Genomic DNA, 21,040 nt, shown 5'->3' with positions numbered 1-21,040 from the left:
GTTTGGCCTTCTAAATTACAAGAGCTAAACATAGACTCTTTATATGATGTTCTAGACCATAGAGAGTTAAATAAATTCCAATCTACGTTATTCCTTGAAAAAAAAAAAAGAACTAAATACAGAACAAGAGTTGGTCTGTAGGCTGGCTGTTGATTAAATACAATGTTGAAATACTGGTGCACATTTTTTTTTTTTTTTTACGTCTTTATGACTTATTGTTTAGACTCCAGCAGATACTATAGGTAAAAAATAATTGGTATCAACAGACACTATTCAGGTTAAATAAACGCTTTCTCCACAACTGGTGAATTGCTAAACCTGAGCTTTATGTTACACCAACAATTATCAATTAAAATTAGAATTCTTAAAACTGAGCAGAATCATGTAGAAATAAATTGAATAACGTCCAAAAACCTTTAAACTCAGTTACCTGAATACAATTAAAAACAATCGTGTTATTTGGTCCCAGTTGACATACATAAAGTACAGTGTAGTTACACCTGGATTCTTCTTAGTTGTTTTATTGGTTGTGTTTATATGTTTCTCTACATGGAATTTTACTTTTAGCCACTAAAATCACAGGCCCATCATTTTTCATCAACCATCAGTCCTTGTGCATCTGTGCAGGAGTTACTGGCACAAGGTGCAATCAAACTGTACGTATGTCAAGTTAAGTGGGATTTTCATTCCTCTATATTCATCAGTAAAATATACATCAATTTGAATAAAACCAGTTTCATTGTTTCAGTAAATGTGTTCCCACTGATACAACCATCCATCCATCCATCCATCTATCCATCCATCTTTTGAAGTGCTTATCCTACACATTGTTGCAGGGAACCTGGATTCTATCTCAGGGACTTAGGTCACATGGAGGGCTACGCTTTGGAAGTGTCGCCGGTCCATCACAGGGCACGATCATACATTACAGTTAATTTAGTGATGCCAATCAGCTAAGAATAAAAGTCTCTGGCCTGGGGAAGGAATTACCTGGAGTACCTGGAGGAAACCCCGAAAGCAAGGGGAGAACATACAAACTCTGCACACAGGCAGTAAGTAAGAATCAATCTGGAGCCTGAGGCAAACATTCTAAGCCACCATGCCCCACCTCCCACTGATGCATGTATTAACAATATGTGATATGAAAATAAATATTAAAACATATACAGTATGTTATTATATATTATGGCCTCCAAAACATGAATATTAATACACCACAGTGTAGTTCATGTCCACATAATATCATATGCGTAAAATTCCCTTGAAGAAACAAATGTATCAATAATTTAAGATCATCCATTGTGTTGACTTGTGGGTTTGTGTGTGCATATGTTGGTGTGTATGGAAGGGAAATGGAAAGAGATTCATCTGTCTAAACCAAATGGTGCTTGACGGCCATGTGCATGGTTTTCTGACAACCGTGACCTACACGCCATAGGAAGACAAGAGCCCACACACATACAAGATTAGGATGTGTGTGCTGCTTCTAACACGGCTGTGCTAGACACCTTCCTCAATTTCTGTGTCAGATTACATTGTTATGATTAATGTATTTGTCCTTTGTCTTGAGTAGAACAGAATGCTTCTGGCACTAACAGGAGTTTTCACATGTACACACAGATGAACACACATGCATTCACAAACACACCCACCCACACCACCCTAAGTGTCTAAACAGAGATGGGGCCACGGTGATCTTTGACCCTCAGAGGTGATAGGCTGCACAAACCACAGCAGTAGGAGAGGAGGAAGGTCTCAGATGAGTGAGCTAGCAAGTTTATTTTTGGTATTTTATACAACCACTGTAAGTCATGAAAGTCATTCTACTGTATCAGACATAGAGATGACACGTGTTTGATGTGACTGTGTTGTCTGGACCGGCAGGGCATTTTTAAAGTGATGACGTCATCATGCCTTCGGCAGACCTTAACACTGGAATGTTACATGTTGTTGACTGAGGCAGAGGATTGTGGGTAGTGTGCACGGACAGGCATGATGGTGTGAGGACTGAGCACTTACAGCTAAATACACATCCCACCCACGCACTGAACACACCCCACACACCCACATATCAGGGCAATCATCAGGCCAATATGAATTAAATACATAAATAAAAGTTTGGTATCAATATTTTACGCTATCATATTCACACTGATTTTTCCTTTAAAACAGCATTGACCTTACAGAATTACAGAGATTAATTTACAGTCACCATGAGGTGGATGATCCGTAGATGTCTGATGGGTGGATAAATAAAGAAAATAACAGAGATGTGGTGTATATGGGTGTCTGAGGGAGGAGCAGAGCAACAGTACATTGTGAACTACTACTCACTGTACACACACACACACACACACACACACACACACACACACACACACACACACACAAACACACAGAGTCTTTCTTTGTGTTATATTAAAAACAGGAATTTACTAGCTTTTACACAGAAATGATGATGAATCAGGTGCCATTTTGATCAACAGTTCAAAAGCACACCCAACTCTCACCCATGTATGAACAAACTACAGCTAAGTCTGAAATGATGAATACTACCAATATAACCAATTAAATACTAACGTAAGGGTCTCGGGTCCTTACTTCTAAAGCATTTAACATATACATATACATTTAAAGTAAGCTTCAGAATCGTTAGCCACCTTTACAAGAAATTATTTTAACTTTCAAACCTTCAAAATCACTGTCATGTAATAGTTATTGTCATAAATTTCATGATTTTTTTCATTCACTTCATTCAGTAATTTCACTTATTTTCATAGTCAGAATAGTCATTTACAGTCAGAATGTTTTTTGTTTGTCCATATCAATGGAAATTTAATTGGTTCACAAGTTTAGCTTTTTCTTTTTACCAAAATATAAACTAGCTATGGAAATAATTTAAACCACTACAACCCTAAATGCTTATAAAGGAGGAATAAATGATCAGTTGTCTGTTCATTCCAAGTAATGTGTGTAATTGTATTCAATTCCTTCCCTAGTGCCAATAATTTTGACACAAGTGCATTTCAGAAAAAAGAGAGATAAATTTGAAAAAATCTGTTAGGTTAAAATAATACTATAAGATTGTTAAAAGTTAAACATCGCACCCATGTGGGCGTCTTGATTAGGTTCCAAATTAATTCTTCTTTACTGTTATAATAATCTAATATATTAAGTTCCTCCATCTAATATAATAATATAATATAAAGGTTTTTCACTACATTTTTGCGTGTGGCTGTGGAGATTTACCCATTCAGCCTCAAGAGCATTAATGAGGTAATCAGTGCTCCAGGTCATCCAAATGGTGTTCAGTGGGGTTGAGGTCAGGTCTCTGTGTAGGTCGCTTGAGTTCTTTCACTACAAACTTGGCAAAACAGCTTGCTTTGTGCACAGGGGCATTGTCATTTGGCCCTTTAGTTTTAGTAAAGGGAAATTGTAATGTTACAGAATTACAAGTTAATCAATACAATTGTATGCTTCTAATTTGTGGTAACATTTTATTGTAACACTCATTGCATCGCCTGTCTGAGGTTTTTACAAAAAAAAAAAAAAAAAAAAAAAAAAAAAAAAAGCTTGCATTGTAAAATGGCTGCTGGGATTGCTAAATTTCCAGAACAAAATAGTCAAGAGTCTGTGGTGGGTTTTTTTTCTTACTAGTGATGTGTAAAGTCGCCAGTCTGCCCTCTCCTGCAGGGTAGGCTATATCAGTGCAGGAAAACCAATGGGGGGCCCTGACCAGACCAGACCACACACACGCATACATACACACGTGTGTACACACACACAAAGCATACAATTGCTTCATATTAAAATTTCAGTAAATTCAGAAAAATGGCCAAATCACATAAAACCAGAGCATCTGACTATGTTGATGTGTCACATGTGTGTTTAAAAGGGGTTAAAGATTTGATGTATAAGAATATGTGAAGTCTACAGTCTAATGGAGGTCACCCGCTGTCCAGGACAGGTTCCCATGGTGATGGACGATTGGCAGATTGTGTGCTGAATGTGTTCCCAGGCCGCTGTATAGGACAGGAGAGCTGCAGCTGTGGGAAAATGGGTCTGTGCAAAACTTTACAGCCACTATTGAGCATGCAGTCCCTGAACCCCCGCACCCCCTGGCAACCAAAATAACCCCGGCCAGTTTGACATAACCAACCATAAACTGTTCAAATGTTTACGTATGGACAGCAACCACCTACTTTAACAGTACAAATGGGTGCACAACATTATAAAATGGATTAATCTTATCTACAACCGCTAAGCAAGGTTGTAAATGTACTTTGCAGTAGCCACTCATAGAAAACTGTTTGTCTGGCTACGGAATCGAATAAAGGTCCTCTGTAGATTTCTACACCAAAGCATTTCCCGGTAGAATTATATAGAAACTAAGAACCTTTAATGTCCAATGTACCTTTAAGGAACCCTTTTTATGTAAAGAATAAAACACAATGTACTGTTATATGAAAATAATTAACGACTGAGTGGGGTGATATTACATATGTAATAGATAATACATATTCCAGATAAACATTGTGTTCATGTTTTTATTACCCTTCACCTGATGAATGCTAGAGAACACTTCTCCTCCTAATAATAAAGTGCATTGACAATTTTTACCCCAGAACACAGTTGTTTTCATTTTACCTTCTCCCAAAATCAACTGGATAATGGACTTCTGGAAAATGAAGGCTTTTGGACTTTTTCTCATTCTTTCCTTAACTTTCTCTCCCTAATGCCTAACCCTCTGTTTCTCTGCCTTATGGTCAAACAAAGAAACAGATGCTGAGGCAAGTGTGTTTGGTAGGTAAACGCAACTCGTGGTTAATTGAGTTTGGTGTGTGCAAGTGTGTGAGAATGTGCATGTGCACAGGGCAGTATGGGAAGTGTGTGTGCATTATTGGGGGAAGGTCTTGTCTACTGCTGGACAGCATCTCTGCTCTGTAAAAGCATATTGCCCACCATTTTTTTTTTTAAATTATCATGAGATCCAATTCTAGAAATGTTGTTCAATTTAGTTGTATCAATGTACAACGAATATTGCATTGGAGTTCAATAACTTTCTTTGTACTCATAAGTGGTTTTGGGGAGAGTTCTGTCTACTGGGATAGACATTAATATCTAAAATGAGTGTGTGTCTTGGATACAAATGATTGGTTCAGTAAATAAAAAAAAATTTGAGAACTGGGCAGCTGAAAGTCCTACCTGGAAAGTCAGAAAGGCACATTCTTTCGGAAGGCCCTCCACCCTGTCTTCGTATGTCACTGTCTCTGCCTGTTCATTCATACAACACTGGCATGCATTGGAAGCAGAATCTTCCACCTACTCAGCACTTCACAAAAGACACTGATCTTCTCTCTCAAACTGGCTAACATCACAAATTTGTGGCGAACGCCTTTTTCCAGTTCTAAAATTCATGGAAATCTCCGCTCATCTAACTCATTGCCTTGGTAACACAATGCCGTGGTCTGACATAGCGGCAGGGGGTTCTAGCTTTAACTGTTGACCTGTCTGTAGAGTTTCAGGTCACACACACTTTTTATCTGCACCAACACTGAGGTTTTTTCCACCTTTCAATAAGAACATAAAATGCTGATAACCCATTGATCACATTGAATGGAGGTCAAAAGTAAGAGCCATTCAGTCCAGAATCGGCAGGAATGTTAACAATTCTTTGTGTAATCCACCTACCCACAAAGGTTTTATCTATTTGGTTTTATTATACCTACAACCGGCTAGAACATTATGGACAACAGTACAGTACATTTATGTTTCTGAGTGAGTTGATATCACAGTTTAAACAAACTTAACGGTTTAAGAGGAAACCTGATTCTAGATATGTTTAATGAAAATGCATTTAAAGGTCCAACAAATATCTGCTGGTTGTGGTAACAGTCTGTGGTTTAATGGTAAGATAACAGGCTTCAGTTTTCAAGATGCCTGCAAGGAAAGACGAATGCACTGATATCTACCAGTCATAATTATATAGACAGAACTACCAAATATGGTCTAAATTACAGTTTTATAAGTCATTTCACACTACATACAGCCTGAAATTATTCATTCAAACCTCTAAAACCAAGAGATTGTGGTGCACATAAGAAGTTTCATTCAAGCAATCAGTATTGGTTCGTTAGACGATATTTTGATTTTTTCCACAGGAGGACAATTTTCAGTCAGAGGAACTCTCCAACCTCACACACTTATGTTCATTAAGCCATGGGTTGGGGGACGCAATCCAAGATCCATCAAGCTCAATGTTTGAGTGTAATGACATCATTGTGAGAAGTAATGAGGGCGATGCTGCCCACACAGGGATTTTGGAAAGACAAACAAACCACAGTGTTTAGAATTTAGACTGAATAAGACAAGACTGTGACATCGCCATGCTGACAATCTCTCTCTCCACCTCCACCCCTACTCTCTCACTCTCTTTCTCCACCCCTCCTGTCCTGACTGGAGATATAAGGTGAGTGAGTGTGTAGGGTGCTACTTGTTTAAGTCCAGACATCCATCCATTCAGCTGAGGGGTGTGTGTTGGAATTTGTATGAGGGATTGCCAAGATCCCTGAGATTATCCCCTAAACAGCTGAAAACAGAAAGGTGGAGGTAAGCTGTATTCTCTTTCTCACTTTCTCCTCACTATATTTTTTTCTAATTAGAAGCTCTATTGTTATTATAATAATTGAATTGTGGGTGATTAATTCATTTCATGGCATCTCATTGGTACAATGGATACACATTAAAATTAGAAACACACTTGTACACTGGATCATTGTATAAAGTAGCAACAAGCTATTTCATCTGTAGATGTATGATGTGTCAAAAGACTGTACACTAATCCTTTATTGCAAATGCAAGAAGGTAAAGTCCATGGATGTTTTTTTTTTTTTTTTTTTTTTTTTAATTTATTCGTACCCTGCTGTTTCAGCTCTAATAATTTTGCTCTACAGTATGTTGTGTCTTATGAACTTCTCAATACTTGTTTAAGAATTGATTTCAGGTTTAATGTTTTGTATTGTTTTGTTTTGTGAACAGAGTCTAATTCATGAAATCTAGCTGTGAGTTAGTACAGAAAATAGACACATTAATGTTGACCAGATGTAATGTTTATCACTGACATGACCTTTCTAAAGTGTCAGTTCAGTGCTAAAACTTTTGAATATTATATCATCTTTCAAGCAGTATCCAGAGTAGCACATAAGATTCTCTCTTATATGAATTCAACATACTTGATTCTTTAAAGAAAGGGTAATAATAAGCCCATTCGGATCATACAAATAGTCCCTAGAAGTGTCTCAATATAAATTTTTTTATAGGAACTAGACTGAGCATGGCAGTATGCTGGAGATCAATGGGTAATGGAAAATATCTATTAGATTTTGAAAGATGTGATATTTATTCTCCAAGACTAGAACACTTTTTAGTGCTATGTCTGTATTTGTCATAGCAGGAGTACTGATATAAAAAAAGTATATGTACATTTTATCACGGCGCATCACACTAAAAAGAGTTGAGATCAGCTAGCCGTTGGTTATAGTACATCCTGAAATATACTGCAACCACCACACATTTGGATTTGTTTATACATCTATCATATATATTACAATTTCATATTAAACACCTAACTGGAAAGGTATTAAAGGAGAAGTGCTTGGATTCAGGCTTTAATTTGTCAGTGGAATATCACAATATCAGAGTTACACATAACAGATATAAAATGTAAGTTAAAATGTAAGTTAGTTAACAGATATATGTTATATTTACATATATGTACATATGTACATTGCAATGCCTGTTTAAATAAATGAAAAAGAAATCCCGAACTTACAAGCTGTATAACACACAAACTTGTTTCAATCAAATGTGAAGCTTTTGCTTCAGAGCCTACAGTAGACAACACATGCATACAGTACACAGCCTAACAGCTTCCTTCTGAGATTCTCACTCTTATTATCAGTGCTCTGTGAAAATGCTGTAAGCTGAGTAAGCAGATGAGCAGACAGAATGAGCTCTGTTACAGCTGCCGGACACTGAGAGGGTCTGAATGTTACACTGAAATATACTTCTCCATGTCATTTTTCTGTCATCTGAACCCAAAGATCAAAATCCCACATCCGTAATCAAGTAAATGTCAAATCAGCCCAGTTTTGTAGTTGGTTATTTTACCATCAGCTAAATTTGATGTGATTATTTATTAGATCATTATTTATCAATCCTTGTTTCATACTCATCAACAGGTAATGATGCTGGTCCCGCTTCAATTAGGCCACAATTAGATTTTTCCACCTGAGTCAAAATTGGAGAATTGCTCTTTGCCTGTTTTGATCCCGTTTGCTTTTTAAGAACACTACTCTACTGTGCTTAGCTCATTGGATAGTATATTTAAATAATGTTATTTTATTGGCTTGGAAAATAGGAACATAGATTCATAATAAGACCTAAGCAAACAGTGGAACTGGCATATGCAACTGACAAAAAATAAACAACACAGAGCTTCCAGTGTGATGGATCGTTCCATCGGGGTCATCAGTAAATACAAACAGAATTAAACAAACTTTCAGTCTTTCACATCTGCAAATAGTAGAAATCCCAGACTATTAAGAATGCAGTGGAGGAACATTTGATTAAGTCCGTCTCTCTCTCTCTCTCTCTCTCTCTCTCTCTCTCTCTCTCTCTCTCTCTCTCTCTACCTTTCTCTTTTTTCCTTCTCCACTCTCTGGACATTTTTCCTGTAGTCACAATAATGCCATGTCTCTCACTGATTATTTAGATGTCTCTTTGTTAGCTTACTGATCTGTGTAGACAAGAAAAGGGAGTGAGAGTAGACATGGAATGCAAGGAAATGGACAGCGTGTCTGAAACCAGAAGCAGAAGAATAGAAAAATGATGATAGCTCTGTAAATATTGGGTTTTTTGGGGCCAGCTGTATCCAAGTAAGCCCATTGTGTGGCTGTGTGTTTTCTCTTAACCTGCCCTATTTATGTCATGAGGTGTTAATTTTACAAGCTTTGTTTATTGGCCGATGTGCTACGTGAGATTCCAACAGAAGGGGTGAACAAAAGGTGGATGAGAGCTCCGTCTCTCAGGGGGGCAGAGGCCATGTTTAAAAAGGCCTTCAGTATAAGGGTCATAGTGACACACGATCTATTGGCTGAGCAGTTTGTTCAACAGAGGCAGTATATTTGACTGGAAATCACACCTGCTTGAGCACCAGAAAACTAGTATTCTATTAATTACGGCAGATACTATGACTAGGTTTATTCATTTTACTACAATTTATAGCACTCTCTGTTATGCTACACAGTTCAAATAAAACAGTTGCAATGTGCAATGTGATAAATTAGGAATAAAACACAATGGGATCTTACATTTTTGGAAAATAATCAACAGTAGATTGTGTGAAAGGTGTTGTGTGACATGAGGGCCTTTACCACACTGACATTGATTATTTTCTAATAACAGCTTGTCCCTAAGTGTTTTATTCTTCTTAATAAGAAACAATTCGCCATTGATTATAATTGTTAATTTATTAAGGAACACCATGTCGTACTTTTATTATGTCATACATGTCATATAATGTGTTTATAGTTGCAGAACACTGGTGAAACAAGGTAGTTCCTGTTATCACTTAGATATATCAGGTATGAATAGGCTCATTATTTATTAATTTATTTTATTTCTTTTCTTCTATTTTCTTTTTTTTGAATTTTTAAAAAAAAAAACTTCTTGTTTACAAGAAATGTCTCTACCCTGATGAATCTTGGGAAAGCTTTTCAGCTCTTCCTATGACTATTAAACTGACACTGCATGGAGACGGAATAAATTCACAGACAACGTTGCTATATCAATGATTACACACATTTTTAATGCAAAATAATTATTTCTAATACCGAACATTTAACTAACCTCCCTTTATTAATCAAATTATGCAAAAACATACAAAGGTTAAAGCATTCAAAAAAACCTGATTTCACTCAGATGAAATCAGCCAAATCGTTCATTTGAATTGCATAAAAATCTCCCAAAAGGTCAGGCTGTGTTAGTATACAGGTGTGTCTCTTTAATTGTCTGATGCACTTGTCACAGTAATTAAATAATAATTGTAACATACATGCTTTTAGTATTTTGGTATATGTTTGTCACATGGGTTTGCCCTCCTTCTCTGTAGTATAGTGACAGTTTAACTGGAAAACTCACGTTCAGATTTGCATTGCAAATGTGTTATTGTAATTGGTGTGGGTGTGTGCTTACGTCAGAGAGACAGAGAGAGAGAGAGAGAGAGAGAGAGAGAGAGAGAGAGAGAGAGAGAGAGAGAGAGAGAGAGAGAGAGAGAGAGAGAAATAAAATTTTGTGTGTGAGAAAAAGCTAAAAGCACATCCCAGTAGAACCAACTCAGAGATATGGAAATGCATGCAAGGGAAGTGTCTTACACACACACACACACACACACACACACATACACACACACATAAAAACAAAAATCACATTTAAGAACTATCTGTAAATGTTAAAGAATAATCTAAAGAAGGAACATGTAAATGATATAATACCTACTGTATAGACCTATCGGCTATTAGTTATTACCTATTAGCATACGTGTATCATCAGGTTTCCTTTTTTTTCTTTCTTTTCTTTCTTTTTTTTTTTAGCTTTTTTTGTACATTGTTATGCTGGCTAACATTTGAGAGAATTCAAGAGCTGCACTAATAATCTATACCACTCATAATAGTCGAGATCTCTGCAATAAGGTGACAAATGAAAAAATATACAGTATATGCCACTATCAATACTACCAATAATCCAGCCACTGGATAAGTATATACATTTAATAAAAATACATTTTCATTCACTTGAACTGAGATTATAACAGACTTGCTAAACATTGTAGAATATGTTCTTAGACTTTATATTAAGTTAGATCTAATTTATTCTGAATACACTGTCCATCAGTATCTATTTACACTGACAAGGTAACTGACAAACTGTTTGTAAGGTGAACTGCAGTCTACTATATAACACACAACCTAGTGACTGAACCCAAACTATCTCATAATTAGGTTTTCCTGAATGATGTTCATGACAAGTGCCTACTATCCCTAGGTAAAACTCACACCCAGGCGGTTTCTAAACCTTTGGAAGTCTTAAGTGACATCCAAATTCACACTCTCATATTCACCACCCAAATCATACCTCTCAAGTTACAGAGCAACCACAGGCTCACTGTCCCTTATTGCAGAAAGATATTATTAGAAAATATACATATTCATATATGATTATTTTAAAATAATACTGCATTCTTACAGTGCCCCCTGGTGGTTCACAGACTCCTTGAAGCTGGAAATGTCCTCGAAAACATCTCTAGTGTTATAGACTGTGAAAATAATTCAATTCAATTCCATTCAATTTATTTGTATAGCACTTTTAACAATTTCATATTGTCTCAAAGAAGCTTTATAGCATAAGTATAGAAAAAGAATCCAAAGTTTAAAGTTTAAAATGAAGTTACTATTTATCTCTAACAAGCCGGAGGTGATGGTGAGAGGAACCAGATTAAGAAGGGAACCTCATCCTTATTTGCGTGAAACGGAAGCAGGAACCGACTCCATTTTAATTCCTCGCTCTGTTAATTTCATAAGTTGTTTACATTTACAACCAACCTAACAACCAGATTTCAGCAAATCAGTTGCCCTGAACTTCAGCCCTGAATATGCTTTTAACACACATACATTTGCAACTGTACAATTTACATTTTCCAAGAACTGTACCCGAAGGTCTGGAAGTCCCAATGGCATGTCCGTGTGAAAATCACCAACTGCCTGAGAAAGGTCAAAGTTCCCCTGCTGTTACTCTGAAACTCTAATTCCCTGATACTTTATTCAGCCTTTGACAAACCTACATGAAAGAAATCTGAAAAGAAATCTAGTACAGCTCAGTACTCGTGGTAATAAAGCTGTCAAAAATTATGTGTATTTGCAACATTATGGATTGAGATCCAAATAGTTTAATACATAGAGAGAAAATGAAAAAGGAAGGAAAACAAATAGGAGAGGAGAGGAGAGATCTGTAGCTGCTGTTGTATTCTGGACAGATTGAATAGTTTTTTTTAGGTATGACAGACATCATTTGTTAGTGATTTTCTTAATGTCTTTGTCCATTATACTATTCATCTGCAGGAAATGCATACGCACACACAAACCTTTCTACTATTTTGACATAGTTTGCATGGTTCAATCTGTTCCCAGTTTATCCCTAAATTCCTTCAATACTGTTTTACAATACTCATAATATCTGAAATTGTAACCTCAGTTATACAATGATGTTAAGACATTGTGCATATTGTGCATATTAAATGTTGTACCTGACCTACTACTACAAAGTGTAGAATACTTCCGTTGCATTGTAATGCATTTGTCAAATGTCTCAGTGCAGTAAAATTCACACACACACACACACACACACACACACACACACACACACACACACACCTTTTTTTTTAACTAGTCTGAGCCAAAACTGGCCTATATATGTCTTTTTATCTGTCTTTCTGTTATCCTCAAGATGCAAGGACACACACTCACACACAGAGACACACACATACACATACACACAGACACACACACAGCTTTAAAGTGCAGTTCAGAGAATGCTTCACATTTCACAGTCTTGTTCCATTTCTCACAGAGGCAAGGGTGAGAGGAAATAAGGAAATAACACACAACTGGGACAAGTTTTATCACCACACAACTGGGACAAGGTTTATCACCACACACAAATACCGCAAACTTCCCTTCAGATTATTCCTACTCAAAGTTGACATTGAGATGAAATCATTGGCTATAATGAAAGCCTGCAATCCCTGTTCATAAGCTTGTGCACCACCTATCTTGGAGAGTGGAAGATATAATATTGTTTTGTACAGATTTAGTTTTACCAACTGTATTAAAATGTAATAATGTGTGGACCAAATTATCCAAATCATCACCAAAAAACTGTTTGGCCTATTGTTAGTGCTGGGAATCCATGATGGCAAAATTGTGCATGTTCTCTATAGTTTCAAACAACTCAAGCCAATCATGTGTCTCTTTGAACTGTTTAGTGGTTTAGTGGAATAGGGTAGTAAGTGCTTTCCTCAGAGTGTGTTTAGTTGCCCTGTGACATAGCATGAACAGGATTTTGGAAAGACAAATCTGCTGTTAGCTTTTACCATCCCCAGTTGGGACCTGCCATCTGATGGTGGAAAATTAGCTAATGGGGTAACAAAATTGTATTGTAAAATTGTATACTGAGAATATAGAGAAGGAAATTGCTAGTTAATGGTCCAAGATTAGCTACTGTTGCATGATCTAGACTGGATCCGGGGATCCAATTTGTTTTAACTTTACATTTTTTCATTCTGCTACAAGAGCATTATTAAGGTCAGTCAATGATATGGGCGATAGAAAGCCTGGAGCACAGTTTGTGTTACAAATGATCCCAATTGTGCAGTTTATGTCTTCATAGACTTCAATTTGTGCATTAACATACTACAACTGGTTTAGGATCCTCAGTTGAAGTCCAGTAAGGGGACATTGTAATGGTACAGCATGTAAAAATCTGATATGAATGGGAAGGAACAAATATGGACATGATGGACAAATGTCCACAAACTTTTGAACAAATATTGTACACGTACCATGTTATACTGTGAAATAAAAAAAAATTATTATTCAATACAACTGATAGATACATCACCTTTATAAAATGCATACACCTATTTTGTGGGAAGGGTTAAGTTCTCAATGTTCTTCTACAAGGGTTTAATTAGGTCTGATATTACTAACATAATATATATTATATAACTGATCTGATATAACATAGATTGAGTATCATATTTATTCTCTTTCCTTAAACTTTTACAGATTTTGTAGTTTAGTGGCACTGAAATAAATTTAATTGAGATCTATTTAACATACACAAAACAGATAATAATACTAAAGTGGTACAAATCTGTGATTGTATAAGTGCTCATTCTAGTTGCTGTGAAACCAGTAAATTAGTTCTTGCACATCCAATTGCCATTAGAAGTGACATACCAGTGTGTAGTTGAAGTTACATGTAAATCTCCTGTTTCAGGAAGGCCACGGGGAACATACATAAAAAAACTGCATCATGAAGACCAAGAAGCTATTAAAACTAGATTATTAAGGAAACGTTTATTCAAATATATTAATGTTTAAATATTTTGTATACGCAGCACTGGGGCACCATAAACATTGTGAAAGTAAATGCCTTTTTTTAAACTTTAACAAGGGTCTTTGTTATAATACTAGTGGCATAATATGTGTGATTGATTGATTGATTGATTGATTGATTGATTGATTGATTGATTGATTGATTGATTTCTACAGGCTATGGCTATGGCTCCTTTCCTGGTGGTTTTAGTACAAGTGGTATTATTACCATCCGTTTTTGGAGGTGCATATTATGGGCACAAACCACATCATCAACAGCATCAGCCCATACCTCATATACCTCACAAAGGTATAGGAAAAGAGATGCCTCATTTGCAGCATCACCTTTACAGGAAAGAGATACCACAATTACCCATGCATATGAACAAAGGCAAGGACAAAAAAGGTGATCATTTTATTATCCCGATATACAAATATATCTATAATATCTATCTGTGTGCAATATCATGTCAGATATCTCACTATGTCATATGCCATTTCTGAGTTTTGTGCAAATATTATCATGTTTTTCTGCATATAGGTGAGACCATCCCTAGAGGTGAGCAGGGCATTCCAGGTGAAGTTGGACCTCCTGGACCACAAGGACCACCAGGGCCTTCTGGTCCTCAAGGAAATGGAATGCCAGGTCCTCCCGGAAATCCAGGTGCTCCTGGCCCCCCAGGGTTACCTGGTGTTGGTAAACCAGGAATGCTAGGAATGCCAGGGAAGCCTGGTGAAATGGGACCACCAGGAGAACAAGGTGAACAGGGACCTGGTGGAGCACAGGGGCAACCAGGTATGACAGGACCACCTGGTCCACCAGGACCCCCAGGCTTGCAAGGAATTGGGAGGCCAGGTGGCCAAGGGCTACCAGGACTGCCAGGACCCAAAGGTGAACCAGGGCACAAAGGTCTACCTGGTCTTCCGGGGTTGCCTGGGCCTAAAGGAGATAAGGGAATCGGACATATTGGGCCACAAGGTCCAAAAGGTCCACCTGGGCCTTCAGGACTACCTGGGCATAAAGGATTGCCAGGGGTGGGCAAGCCTGGAGCCCCTGGTTTGCCAGGTGCACCAGGTAAAGAAGGACAACCTGGACCACCTGGACCACTTGGTCCAGAAGGACCATCAGGCTTGGAGGGCAAACAAGGACCACAAGGACTGCCTGGCATTGGGAAACCAGGTGATGTTGGATTGCCAGGGCAGCCGGGTGTCCCAGGTCATAAAGGCCTACCAGGGCCACCAGGTTTGCCAGGAAGGCCTGGATTACCTGGATTTGGAAAACCAGGATACCCTGGCCCAAAAGGTGACAAAGGAATGGGAGGGCCACCTGGACCTTCAGGACCAAAAGGTGACATAGGATTTGGAGGTCCACCTGGTATGGTAGGACCCTCAGGACCGAGTGGTCCTCCTGGCTCTCCAGGACCAGTAGGACCTCCTGGTGGTATTGGTGCACCAGGACCTAAAGGGGAGAGCGGTGAAGGTGGAGCAAAAGGAGAACCAGGGTCTGTGGGAAAGCCAGGACCTCCAGGAATTGCAGGCCAACCAGGTCAAGCAGGTGAAGATGGTGACCCTGGCCCACGGGGACCAGCAGGCCCTATCGGTCCCAAAGGAGATGGTGGAGAGAAGGGTCAACCTGGATCCCATGGCCCTCCTGGCATGCCTGGCCCTAAAGGAGAAGCAGGGGCACCTGGTCCTGAAGGGAAGCAGGGTCCAGGAGGCATTCCAGGGCTGACAGGACCAGCGGGACCATTTGGCCCATCTGGAGCTCCTGGGCCTAAGGGAGAACCTGGTCCTCCTGGTAAGGCTGGTCCTCCAGGTGAGGGAAGCCCTGGTGCTACAGGCCCTCTTGGTCTTCCTGGGCCTCCAGGCACAAGTGGTTCCCCAGGCCAGCCAGGTCAACCAGGTCCTCCTGGTCCTCCAGGACCCCCTGGACCACCTGCCCTAAACCCTGAACTCATGGGTGTTCTGCCTGAGATGGGGCCAGCCCTGGATGGAGTGAAGACTAGTGGGCATATGAAAGGAAAAAAGTATGGAGGTGGAGCTGATATAATGGGTTCTAGTGGTCTAGAGATGCCTGCTTTTACTGCACAACTGACTACACCTTACCCTCCAGTTGGAACACCAGTGGTATTTGACAAGCTATTGTATAATGGCCGACAGAATTACAATCCACAGACAGGTGTGTTCACCTGTGATCTACCTGGTATCTACTACTTTTCATACCATGTACATTGCAAGGGTTCCAATGTGTGGGTGGGTCTGTACCGAAATGGAGAACCTGTAATGTATACATATGATGAGTATAAGAAGGGTGTTTTGGACCAGGCATCTGGCAGTGCTGTGATTCCGTTACAGCCAGGAGACACTGTTCATATCCAGTTACCATCTGACCAGGCATCTGGACTCTATGCAGGACAATATGTCCATTCTTCTTTCTCTGGTTTCCTACTCTACCCCATGTAGATCAATGAAGAAGAAAGAAACATGAGAGAGAAGAAATCAAAAGGAAAACAGAAGAGGCATGAAATGAAAAAACATTTACATGGGTTTAACATCAGAGTTATAGGAAAGGACATGAAACTGCTCCTGTGATGTCTCTCCAATGATCATGCATATGTCTAGTATTGTGTATATGCAGACACTATACTACCTGTACAAAGACTCTAGCAACAACTAATTGCAACAAAAGATCAAAAAATTATAATTGGCTATTTCTAGAAGGAATCAAGCTAATATGGTGCTATTATATGTTTATTTGTGTACTGAGCTTTTGAGTGTTTGGGACTCATGGGAGTATTTCCTATTTTATGACAATGTGCCATATTTAGGATGACCAAAGTGGCAGCTGCCCAGAGATGACAAGACAAACCTATTTTTCGAGAAAAATAAATAAATAAAATTATAAATTAATTGTTCAGACATATTTAAATATTAATTAAAATGTACTGTATTGTGAACATATTCTAAAGAATTACGATTTCATAATGATGCATTCCCACTATATTTTTATCTAACTGTAATGTTTTTGCACAGACATAATCGTTTCAAACCAGTTTTAATTAGTAAATAATATGAACAACTGTAATGAGAGCAAATGTGTGTATGCTATGTGAGCTGCTTGTGAAATGACGTGAATTGGAACAATCTGACAGACTGTTCAGAGGAACCTTTTCACATTGCTTACTCGTTTTGAAAACCACTGAAAAAATACTAGTAAAAATGAAAGTTACATTTGGGAATTTAGGCAATTATACAGATCTCACACATTTCACATGCGCTCACATTTCAGAGCACACATTAAAACAGCATAGTAAAATATCTTCCATTCATCTATCTTAATATTCTTCTTTTTTGCATCTTTCTAATTTTCTTACCATAAATTTTACATTAGAAAAACCTTTTCATCTGTGCTTGCTAAAAACATGTTGATTAAAAGTTAAAAAGGGCATGGAGAATTTGAGAATTGTTTACTTTGTCCCTTTACATAAATGGTAAAAAAAAAAACTCAACACGAAACCAAGTCTAAGCTTTATAAAATAATTGTGTCTCTCTTTTTTCTTTATTTTCTTTTTTATAAATAAAGGATTTATATCCATTACAAAAATGTGTTCTCATTGAAGAGCTGCACATGCACACATGCACATGTATATAGAATCTAAATGATGAGGAACATTAGAAAAACATAAAAAGCATATTTTGGTAATTTATCAGTCATGACCATGCTTTTTTTACAGTTTGCGTTTGATCATGAAACAAAAAAAAAATAGATTATGTTCATGACATAACATTTTAGAAAACTAAATAAATAACTAAATAAATAAACAGCTTTAATAAACTGCCTACATAATTATATATACTTAGTCGCTATGACAAACCTTTGTGTAACGGGAGCGCAGAGAATGAATAGTCGAGTGGATCAACAAAAGTAACTGTCTAATAAAGTAGTTAATAAGAAACTACATAACTATTACGATGCACACTAATAGCACACACATAGCCATGTCAGTATCAGTGCTACACTTCGAATGTTCCAACATCCATATAATATCTGGACAGTGGTGTCCCTGTGGTGGACCCTTTCCTTGGTGGGTGGGAACAGATCAACAGATCAGCTACAGATCAGCTACAGTCAATATCTGTACAATAACTTTCCAAATTCATTATAAAATTCATTCATTCATTCATCTTCTACCGCTTATCCGAACTACCTCGGGTCACGGGGAGCCTGTGCCTATCTCAGGCGTCATCGGGCATCAAGGCAGGATACACCCTGGACGGAGTGACAACCCATCACAGGGCACACACACATTCACTCACGCAATCACACACTAGGGACAATTTTCCAGAGATGCCAATCAACCTACCATGCATGTCTTTGGACCGGGGGAGGAAACCGGAGTACCCAGAGGAAACCCCCGAGGCACGGGGAGAACATGCAAACTCCAAACACACAAGGCGGGAATCGAACCCCGAACCTGGAGGTGTGAGGCGAACGTGCTAACCACTAAGCCACCGTGCCCCCCATCCATCCATCCATTTTCTACCACTTACCGTGCCCCCCCATTATAAAATTATTCTAATAAATAATTACTACATATAAGATGGTTATCCAAGAAAGATTTTATATTAATTTATTAAACGACAATATTTGATTGTCATTTTTATTAACATTTCTTATATTATATTTCCTAGCCTTATTTTATTCCCTTGCTTCTTAAGATTAAGATTTATCCATTTTGCACCATGTTCCCAGAATTAAGTCATATTATTTCAGGCATTTCCATTGCAAGGAATTAGTAGCATCAGCTCCAAACTGTAAAACAAATAAAAAACATTATAATACTTAAATTAAATATTTTCCCAAATAAAACAAACAATTTTAACAATAAGCATCATCCCAGACCCTTCGTGTGTGGTGGTGTTGATGATGCTGAGGATGATGCGCGGATAATGATGCGCATCTTTTGGAGGGCGGAGTTATATAAATATCGTACTGCGCATGCGCATGTATTCTTGTGACAGTCTGGAAAGCTATTGTGTAGCAGCGTGTCGGATTTCATCGGATTTTATTCTTTATAAAAAATACTCTTTCGCTTCCGCGCGAAGAGGATTTATTCATCCGATAGTAAGTTGTTTATTCGTTTTTATTTATGAGACGTCCGTTAATAAGACTGAGAGAGAGATAGAGAGAGAGGTTGAGAGAGAGAGACACAGCGAGTGAGAGGTTTTGAGAGAGAGAGAGAGAGAGATATGAAGAGATGTTGGGAGAGAGAGAGACAGAGAGAGAGAGAGCGAGAGAGGTTGAGATAGAGAGAGAGGTTGAGAGAGAGACACAGAGAGAGTGAGAGGTTGAGAGAGATAGATAGAGAGAGAGAGAGAGAGATGAAGAGATGCTGGGAGAGAGAGGTTGAGATAGAGAGACAGAGAGAGAGAGATGAAGAGATGTTGGGAGAGAGAGTGAGAGGTTGAGAGAGAGAAAGAGAGAGAGAGAGAGAGGTTGAGAGAGAGAGTGAGAGAGTGAGGTTGAGATAGAGAGACAGAGAGAGAGAGCGAGAGAGGTTGAGATAGAGACAGAGAGAGAGAGCGAGAGAGGTTGAGATAGAGAGAGAGAGAGAGAGTGAGAAGTTGAGAGAGAGAGAGAGATAGAGAGAGAGGTTGAGAGCGAGACAGAGAGAGAGTGCGAGAGAGGTTGAGAGCGAGACAGAGAGAGAGTGCGAGAGAGGTTGAGATAGAGAGAGAGAGAGAGAGAGGTTGAGATATAGAGACACAGAGAGAGAGAGAGAGAGAGAGAGAGATTGAGATATAGAGACACACAGAGAGAGAGAGAGAGAGAGAGAGAGAGAGAGGTTGAGATATAGAAACACACAGAGAGAGAGAGAGAGAGAGAGAGAGAGAGAGAGAGAGAGAGATTGAGAGCGCAGCTGTTTAAATACCTCAGCAGGTGAAGCCTCATATCATTCAGTCACATGCACCTGAAACATGCTTGAGCTCTTCTGTATACAGCTAATCTACATACATGTTTTAATCTGGAATAAGATTAGAGTTTCTTAATCTTATCATTTCAGCAAATCTGTGTCATATAAAATCTAGCCTTTAACCAGCAATGTAGGCCTTATTGATGACACAAATGCAGTTTTTATGTGAGGCATCTTGTAAGTGATCTTTTTTAGTGATATTTATAGTTCAATAGATTGGCCAGATCTCTTTGGGATAAAATAGCTGAATGTGTCCTTCATGTTAAATAGCACAGTATCGGATACGTCAATCAATCATTGTATTGATTTCTTTATCCATTTGCTCTGAAGTCATTATTCATATATGCTTCCTGTATTTGTTATTTTAATGTCCATCATGAGGCAATTTATACTGCTCGTGCATATCTGTGCACAATTGTTTATTAATGCAGACTTGTGGATTATCTTTCAGGGATTAAATTTTTCATTTTCATTTTCACACAGGAATCATGACATCACGTGCAGGCCCAAGAGCTGCTGGGACTGATGGAAGTGACTTCAAGCATAGAGAGAAAGTGGCTCCTCATTATCAGATGAGGTAATATATTAAGCAGTAAACCCACATTGACCATGTTTGCTTATACAACAACCAGCTCATGTTTTGTGTTTATCCTCTAACTTGATCCTAACTTGACCTCTCTGTTTTGCAGTGCTTCATTAAAGTCTGAGATCAAGAAGCTGACTATTGTGCACCTTGTGCTATGGTTGCTTATAGCCTCCCAGGTGACAATCTCCCACTTTAAGTTGTTCTCCCATGATGTGGTGGCCATGCCCTATCAGTGGGAGTACCCGTACCTCCTCAGCCTGCTGCCC

General features: G+C 38.4%; 2 protein-coding genes across 2 annotated transcripts in view; both read left to right on the top strand.

The window, feature by feature from the left end:
• Positions 1-14,393: 14,393 nt before the first annotated feature.
• On the top strand, positions 14,394-16,676 carry col8a1a (collagen, type VIII, alpha 1a). The gene is made up of 2 exons (XM_060877254.1): positions 14,394-14,619; positions 14,755-16,676. The coding sequence occupies exons 1-2, from the start codon at positions 14,394-14,396 to the stop codon at positions 16,674-16,676; spliced, it is 2,148 nt and encodes a 715-aa protein (XP_060733237.1).
• Positions 16,677-19,220: 2,544 nt separating this feature from the next.
• Positions 19,221-21,040, top strand: part of jagn1a (jagunal homolog 1a) — a 2,558-nt gene continuing 738 nt past the window's right edge. The window contains exons 1-3 of the mRNA XM_060877253.1: positions 19,221-19,338; positions 20,672-20,765; positions 20,878-21,040. The exon at positions 20,878-21,040 is cut by the window's right edge and continues 738 nt beyond it. Coding sequence (XP_060733236.1) covers positions 20,677-20,765; positions 20,878-21,040 — 252 coding nt within the window. The 5' untranslated portion in view covers positions 19,221-19,338; positions 20,672-20,676. The remainder of the gene's footprint in view (positions 19,339-20,671; positions 20,766-20,877) is intronic.

This window comes from Tachysurus vachellii, chromosome 8 (assembly GCF_030014155.1).
Source record: "Tachysurus vachellii isolate PV-2020 chromosome 8, HZAU_Pvac_v1, whole genome shotgun sequence".
Taxonomy (NCBI): Eukaryota; Metazoa; Chordata; class Actinopteri; order Siluriformes; family Bagridae; genus Tachysurus; species Tachysurus vachellii.
The sequence above is the reverse complement of the archived record's forward strand: the minus strand, read 5'-3'. Positions and strand labels throughout refer to the sequence as shown.